The sequence below is a fragment of the Arachis ipaensis genome, chromosome B08 (assembly GCF_000816755.2).
Source record: "Arachis ipaensis cultivar K30076 chromosome B08, Araip1.1, whole genome shotgun sequence".
NCBI lineage: Eukaryota > Viridiplantae > Streptophyta > Magnoliopsida > Fabales > Fabaceae > Arachis > Arachis ipaensis.
This window is the reverse complement of record NC_029792.2, coordinates 67,051,442-67,060,315: the sequence shown is the minus strand read 5'-3', so window position 1 is coordinate 67,060,315 and position 8,874 is coordinate 67,051,442. Positions and strand designations below refer to the sequence as shown.

Sequence of the window (8,874 nt, the reverse complement as noted above, 5' to 3'; positions counted from 1 at the left end):
TCAATTGTTTGGATGATTTCAGGAAAGAAGAGGCTAGGCAAGGAAGCAACAAAATCAATAAAGGAAGCTTGAATATCACATGTGGAGTTTAAGTTCCAGTTTAAGCTTAAATTGGAACTTAAACTACCAAGCCATATAATGCTGGAAATGGCGTTTAAGTTCCAGTTTAAGCCTAAACTGGAGCTTAAACGCCAGAATTATGAAGGCTAAGAAATGCTGAAACTGAAGTTTAACCTCCAGTTTAACCTTAAACTGGAGGTTAAACGCCAGAATGAGAATTCCACTCAGGAAGCATTTCCACGTTTAACCTCCAGTTTAACCTTAAACTGAAGCTTAAACGTGCTCGAGCTTGTGCCTCCAGGGAGTGCCAGCGTTTAAGCTCCAGTTTAAGCTTAAACTCGAGCTTAAACGTGTTATATGGAACAGCTTGACCATGCCTTCTTCAAACATAAATAACTTGAGCTACAAAACTCCAAATGAGGTGATTCAAAATGCATTGGAAAGAAGACATCTAGAGCTTTCCAAGCATATATGGCATGCATGGTGGATACTAAAAATTGAGGGAGAAAACAGCCCCGTAATGTGCATAGAAGAGCATAGTACCAACATGCAATCAGGCCAGCTGACCTCGTCACCTTCCATGGAGTATAACTCGAGTTGTAGAGATCCAATTGAGGTGCTTCCAGTTGCGTTAGAAAGCTGACATCCATAGCTTTCCAACGAGGTATAATAGTCTATATTTGGCATCAAATTGGCAAGGTTGACAAGAGAACAAAGTGACGACTCAAGAAAGGGGGGTGCAACGTTTGAGTGTAGTTTAATGGATCATTATCCTTTTTGGATCAATTATGTCACTCTACCCTTCAAGCAAGCAAGGCCCATCAACAACACCAAATCAAGGCCACAAGAATCATCTAGAATAGTTTATTTTCATTTGATTGTAATTTGCTTTGAATTTCATTTTCATTTTGTAATTTAGGGAGCCTATTTAAAGGCCTTAGTTTCTGCATTTGAAAAAAAAGGGGGATTGAAGGGGAATCCAGCCCCTGAGGGGGACTTTTTTTACACGGGAACTTTGGATCATTTTCTTTTAGTTTTGTAATTGAATTCAGAGCTATGACTCACTAAACCCCTTTCATTGGGTTAGGGAGCTCTATTGTAATTCAATGAATCAATAATAGTCATAACTAGTTTATGCGCATCAAGTTTCTCACCCCCACCTATGGGGTTTAGAGACTCAGGCTGTCAAAAATACAATATGAAGTGTAAAAAATGTCATGAGGTACTGAATGAATCTCTAAAAGTAGTTTTTATACTAGACTAGTAACCTAGGGTTACAGAAAATGAGTAACTAAGTGCAGATAGTGCAGAAATCCACTTCCGGGGCCCACTTGGTGTGTGCTTGGGCTGAGCATTGAAGCTTTTTCATGCTTAGGCTTTTCCTGGAATTAAACGCCAGCTTTGGTGCCAGTTTGGGCGTTTAACTCCAATTATGGTGCTAGTTTGGGCATTTTACGCCATAATTTTTAGGCTAATTTTGAATGCTAGTTTAGGCCATCAAAACTCGAGCAAAGTATGGACTATTATATATTTCGGGAAATCCCAGGATGTCTAATTTCCAACACAATTGAGAGCGCACCAATTGGGCTTCTGTAGCTCCAGAAAATCCACTTCGAGTACAGGAGGGTCGGAATCCAACAGCATCTGCAGTCCTTTTTCAGCCTCTGAATCAGATTTTTGCTCAGGTCTCTCAATTTCAGCCAGAAAATACCTGAAATTATAGAAAAATACACAAACTCCTAGTAAATCCTAGAAATGTGATTTTTGAATAAAAACTAATAAAAATATAATAAAAAGTAACTAAAATATACTAAAAACTATGTAAAAATAATGCCAAAAAGGGTATAAATTATCCGCTCATCACAACACCAAACTTAAATTGTTGCTTGTCCCTAAGCAACTGAAAACAAAATAGGATAAAAAAAGAGAATATACAATGAATTCCAAACTTATCAATGTACTTAGTTCCAATTAAATGAGCGGGACTTGTAGCCTTTTTGCTTCTGAACAGTTTTGGCATCTCACTTTATCCTTTGAAGTTCAGAATGATTAGCATCTATAGGAACTCATAATTTAGATAGTGTTATTGATTCTCTTAGTTCAGTATGTTTATTCTTAAACATAGCTACTTTATGAGTCTTGGCCGTGACCCTAAGCATTTTGTTTTCCAGTATTACCACTGGATACATAAATACCACAGACACATAACTGGGTGAACCTTTTCAGATTATGACTCATCTTTGCTAGAGTCCCCAGTTAGAGGTACCCAGAGCTCTTAAGCACACTCTTTTTTTTTTGCTTTGGACCACGACTTTAACTGCTCAGTCTCAAGATTTCACTTGACACCTTCACACCACAAGCACATGGTTAGGAACAACTTGGTTTAGCCGCGTAGGCCAGGATTTTATTCCTGTGGGCCCTCCTATCCATTAATGCTCATAGTCTTGGATCCTTTCTACCCTTGCCTATTGGTTTAAAGGGTTATTGGCTTTTTCTGCTTGCTTTTTCTTTTTTTTCCTTTTTTTTATTTTTTATTTTTTTTCACAAGCTTTGTATTCACTACTTTTTCTTGCTTCAAGAATCACTTTTATGATTTTTCAGATTATCAATAACATTTCTCCTTTTTCATTATTCTTTCAAGAGCCAACAGTTTTAACATTCATAAACAACAATATCAAAAATATGCACTGTTCAAGCATTCATTCAGAAAACAAAAAGTATTGCCACCACATCAAAATAATTAAACTAACTTCAAGATGAAATTCGAAATTCATGTACTTCTTGTTCTTTTTCAAATAAATATATTTTTCATTTAAGAAAGGTGAAGGATTCATAGGACATTCATAGCTTTAAGACATATACACTAGACACTAATGATCATGTAATAAAGACAAAAACATAGACAAAACATGAAGCATAGAAATAAAAAAACAGAAAAATAAGAATAAGGAAATTAAAGAACGGGGTCCACCTTAGTAACGGCAGTTTGTTCTTCCTCTTGAAGATCCTATGGAGTGCTTGAGCTCCTCAATATCTCTTCCTTGCCTTTGTTGCTCTTCCTAGAGGTTTCTCTGGCAACGGCGCCAAAAACTTGGTGCACGAAATTGTAAAGCACACTTTTCACAACTCTGCACAACTAACCAGCAAGTGCACTGGGTCGTCCAAGTAATACCTTACGTGAGTAAGGGTCGATCCCACAGGGATTGTCGGCTTGAAGCAGCTATAGCTATTTTGTAAATCTTAGTCAGGAGATTAATGATGAGAGTGATTGTATTTATAAAAAATAAATAACATAAAATAAATGGTACTTGTGATTCAGTAATGAGAAATAGGTTGAGGTTCCGGAGATGCTCTGTCATCTAAATCTCTACTTTCCTACTATCTTCTTCTCCAAACACGCATGGCTTCCGTCCATGATAGGCTGTATAATCCTCTCGGATGAAAAATACCAGGCGCTGTCACCGCAAGGCTAATCATCTGTCGGTTCTCACTAGCGTCGGAATAGGACCATTATCCTTTTGCACACTGTCACTGCACCCAACATTCACAAGTTTGAAACTCATCATAGTCATCCCCTTCCAGATCCTATCGGAATACTACAGACAAAGTTTAGACTTTTCAGATCTCAGGAATGCTGTCAATTGGTTCTAGCCTCTACCACGAAGGTTCTGATCTCACGGACTCGGTCAGTGGATTAGAGACCCAAGAGATACGCACTCAAGATGTCGCCCAATGACTACGTTGAGCTCAAATAGAATGGGAGTGGTTGTCAGGCACGCGTTCATAAAATTGAGAATAATGATGAGTGTAACGGATCATCATCTTCCAAAGATTAAAGTACGAATGAGTATCTTAGAATAGAATCAAGCGTCATTGAATAGAAAGCAGTAGTAATTGCATTAATCCATTGAAACACAGCAGAGCTCCTCACCTCTACCTATGGGGTTTAGAGACTCATGCTATCAGAAATACAATATGAAGTGTAAAAAATGTCATGAGGTACTGAATGAATCTCTAAAAGTAGTTTTTATACTAGACTAGTAACCTAGGTTACAGAAAATGAGTAACTAAGTGCAGATACTACAGAAATCTACTTCTGGGGCCCACTTGGTGTGTGCTTGGGCTGAGCATTGAAGCTTTTTCGTGCTTAGGCTGTTCCTGGAGTTAAACGCCAGCTTTGGTGCCAGTTTGGGCGTTAAACTCCAATTCTGGTTCCAGTTTGGGTGTTTTACGCCAGAATTTTTAGGCTAACATTGAATGCCAGTTTGGGCCATAAAATCTCGGGCAAAGTATAGACTATTATATATTGCTGAAAAGCCCAGAATGTCTACTTTCCAACGCAATTGAGATCGCACCCATTCGGCTTCTGTAGCTTCAGAAAATCCACTTCGAGTACAGGAAGGTTGGAATCCAATAGCATCTGCAGTCCTTTTTCAGCCTCTGAATCAGATTTTTGCTCCGGTCCCTCAATTTCAGCCAGAAAATATCTGAAATTACAGAAAAATACACAAACTCCTAGTAAAGCCTAGAAATGTGATTTTTGAATAAAAACTAATAAAAATATAATAAAAAGTAACTAAAATATACTAAAAACTATGTAAAAACAATGCCAAAAAGGGTATAAATGATCCGCTCATCAATCTACAACAAAATATAGAAGCAACATAAAGGAAATTACAACAAGAGAATAGAAGAAGATGATTGTAACAACAAAGAATTAAGAAGCAAAAGTAGAGGGAAGCATGAATAAAAACCTAGATCTAAGAACTAATCCTAATCCTAATTCCTAATCCTAGAGGGAAGTGAGAGCTTCTCTATCTAAAAACTAACTTTCCCTCCAAAACTACTCTAAACTAAACTAATGATCAAAATTCTATCAATTTCCCTTCAATCCTTGGCTTAAATAGCATCAGAAATGAGTTGGATTGGGCCCACAAGGCTTCTAAAATCGCTGGCCACGAGTTGCATTAGGTGAATCATGTGGCACCATCGGCGCGTACGCGTACTGTGCGCATGCGCGCCCCTATGCGCTATGCAACTATGACAAATTTTATATCATTTCGAAGCCCGGATGTTAGCTTTCCAACGCAATTAGAACCACATCATTTGGACCTCTGTAGCTCAAGTTATGGTCGATTGAGTGCGAAGAGGTCGGCTTGATAGCTTTTGTGATTCCTTCATTTCTTCATGAGTTCTCCATTTCTACATGATTTTTCTTCATTCCCTTGATCCAATCCTTGCCTTCTAAATCTGAAATCACTTAGCAAACTTATCAAGGCATCTAATGGAATCAAGGTGAATTAAATTTAGCCATTTTAAGACCTAAAAGCATGTTTTCACACTTAAGCACAAATTAGGAGACAATCATGAAACCATGCTATTTCATTGAATAAATGTGGGTAAAAGGTCATAAAATCCCCTAAATTAAGCACAAGATAAACCCTACAAATGGCTTTTATCAACCGCATGAGGTGAATTATCCCACTCATGACTTAGAATTAGCGGCGATTGTGTTTGCAGTGAAGATTTGGAGACACCACTTGTACGGAGTGAGGTTTAGCATCTTCTCTAATCATAAGAGTCTCAAGTACATCTTTGATCAGAAAGAGCTAAATATGCGTTAGAGGAGGTGGATGGAATTGCTGAAAGATTATGACTTTGAGCTGAGTTATCATCCTGGAAAGGCGAATGTAGTAGCAGACGCATTGAGTCAAAAATTTCTAACAATTGCTTGGATGAGAATCAAGGTAGAGGAGCTAGTAGATAAGTTCGTGGATCTTAAGCTAGACATTAGTGAAGTTGCTAGAAGAGCTTGTTTAAATCAGTTGCAGATCTCAAGCACGTTCAAATCAGAAATACAAAGGGCTCAGCTAGATGAGCAAAAGCTTCAGCAGTTGTTTCAGCCAGTTGGTGATAAGAGACGTGAAGAATTCACTAAGGATGATGAAGGGTTGTGAAGATACAAGGGAAAGATTTGCATACCGGATGTAGGAAGTTTGAGACAAGATTTATTGTCAGAAGCTCACAACAGTGGGTTTTCTATTCATCCCGGAAGCACGAAAATGTATTATGACTTGAAGAAGATGTTTTGGTGGCCTGGGATGAAGGGTGATGTAGCTATAGTGGTATCCAAATGTTTGACTTGCCAGAAAGTAAAGATAGAGCACCAGAAACCGTCAGGAATTCTATAACCACTTGAGATTCCTCAGTGGAAGTGGGAAGGAATTGCGATGGATTTCGTGACCAGTTAACCGAGGACTAGGTCGGGATTTAATGCGATTTGGGTGATCGTGGATTGCTTAATCAAATCTCCTGACTTTCTTCCTATCCGAGTAAACTATTCTATGGAGCATTGGCAAGATTGTACATCAAGGAGATAGTAAGGTTGCATGGTGTGCCGTCGAGCATACTGTCGGACCGTGATCCCTGATTCACTTTCAGATTTTAGGGAGCTTTCCAAAGAGCTTTTGGTACGAAGCTATGTCTCAGTACTTCATATCATCCGCAAACTAATGGACAGTCGGAAAGGACTATTCAAACCTTGGAGGATATGCTGAAAATATGTGTTTTAGATCAACCCGGAAGTTTGAACCGATACATACCATTAGTAGAGTTTGCGTACAACAACAGCTTTCATGCGAGCATTTCGATGGCTCCGTATGAAGCCTTGTATGGACAGAAGTGCCAATCTTCGCTTTGTTGGTATGAATCTGGTGAAGCAAGTGTTTTAGGTCCTGAGGTAATAGTAGAGACTACCGAGAATATTAACAAGATTTGTGCAAGGATTCTAACTGCTCAGAGTCGACAGAAGAGCTACGCGGACCAAAGAAGGAAACTACTAGAGTTTGAAGTGGGAGAACATGTATTTCTTCGGGTGACACCGACAACTGGGATTGGAAGAGCAATTAAGACCAAGAAGTTGAACCCAATATATATAGGACCGTTTGAGATTCTGAAGAGATTTGGGCCGGTAGCGTATAAAGTTGCCTTGCCACCTCATCTGTCTAACCTGCATGACATATTCCACATGTCACAACTCCGTAAGTACACGTCGGATGTGGCTCATGTGCTGGAGCCTGAGTCAGCTGAGTTGAAGGAGAACTTAACTTTCCAAGTAACGCCAGTGAGGATCGATGACATTAATGTGAAAAAACTGCGAGGAAAGCATGTTCCATTGGTTAATGTTGCTTGGGAGCGAGCAGGAGTTGAAAAGCACACTTGGGAATTGGAGTCTGAAATGCGAAAGGATTTTCCCAAGATTTTCTCAGGTAATTCAAATTTTGAGGGCAAATTTTTTATTTGGTGAGGAGAATGTAAGAACCGCAACTAATCAATCGGTTAATTAAGTAACTAATATTGCCCAAATTAGATTCTGAAAAGTTAGAGTGAGAATTTGAGGATTTAAAGGAGATTTTCGGACTCAGTAGGTCTTTCTGAGTCAGAAAATGTACTCTCTACGAAAAACCATGAAAAATTATGAATCGGTAGTTGAACCGGTTGAACTGGTTCAAGTCTGCCCGGTACCGCATGAGAAAAAGTGAAAACCGGCAAAAACCTTAGAAAAATGTTAGAAATGGAAAACCGGGCGTTAATTTTAAAGGTTTGGCCCAAAGTTGGGTCAAAAGGGCTAAAAATGCTAACGGGTAGGACCAGACCCAAGTTGGGCCCAAGCCCAACATATATAAGGTTCATAAGTGAACCCACCAGCCACTAAACACAACAACACACAGCAGAAAATAGAAAGGGGAGAAGGGGAAAGAGAAGCATTATTCACCATCTTCTTCCAAAGCTCATATCGTGAGCTAGAGAACTCCGATCGCCGCACCGTTTGTGGCTACGCGTTCCTCGTGAAGAGCACTACAAAACCCATACAAGAAACTGGAGAGGTAACCACGAAATCCTTTCTATTCTTCTCTCCAAAATTTCGGTTCCTAGGGCTTTGGGATTAAATGAGTTTTTGTATTTTGGATGTTTAGGTTTGCTCTAAGCCTTGCTTAGCCTTGGGTTTTCACATCCAAATCTATTGGAAGAGGTAAGAGCCATTAAACTCTTGTGAATTTATGTTTAATTAGAATCCTAGGTTGATTTGAGGTGAATTGTATGCATATAGTTTGATTATTGTGGCTTTGGGAGCTTTTGGAACCTAATTGTGCTTATTAGAGTGGAATTGAAAGCTTGGTTTGTGCTGGAAAGCATAGCTTGTGCTCATTTGGGTTTTGGTGCATAAAGGGAATCGGCCAAGGTATGGTTTCGGTTTCCTCTATGTAGTATGTAATATTCATGGACACTTAGGCTAGTGACCCATAGGATATGTTTGAATTATAATGGTTTATGAGTTGTTTGAAATGTTAATGTATGATGATTTATGATGGTGTGATGATTATTGAGGTGAAGGTATAATGATTGCTAATGTTAAGATATATGTGAAATTAATGTTAATGATATGGTTATGTGGTTTGAAGAGTTGAATGGGGATTAGTTGTGGTATTGCATGATTGGTATTGATGGTTGGAGAATGGTGAAATGTGATGAAAAGATGTGGTAAGTGATGAATTTTTGACCCAAGAAGGTAGTTGTGCCGTAAATGGGAGGTTGATGTTGTTTTGGTCGGAGGTGGTTTGAGAATTGTGAATATTTGGTAAATTGTGGCTTTTGGTAAAATTAGATTTTTGGTGAACTTTGCTCGATCATAACATTTGCCTCGATTTTCGAAACTGATTGAAAACCCTTTAAATCGATATAAAGTTTGAGAAATTTAGAATTTTGTAGAGGAAGTTATGATCATTCAAAGTTGGTGTTAAAAATCTGAAATTC

At 38.7% G+C, this 8,874-nt stretch overlaps 1 protein-coding gene across 1 annotated transcript; it reads left to right on the top strand.

The window, feature by feature from the left end:
• Positions 6,710–8,539, top strand: LOC107611092. Its single transcript, XM_016313053.1, has 2 exons — positions 6,710–7,328; positions 8,523–8,539. The coding sequence occupies exons 1-2, from the start codon at positions 6,710–6,712 to the stop codon at positions 8,537–8,539; spliced, it is 636 nt and encodes a 211-aa protein (XP_016168539.1).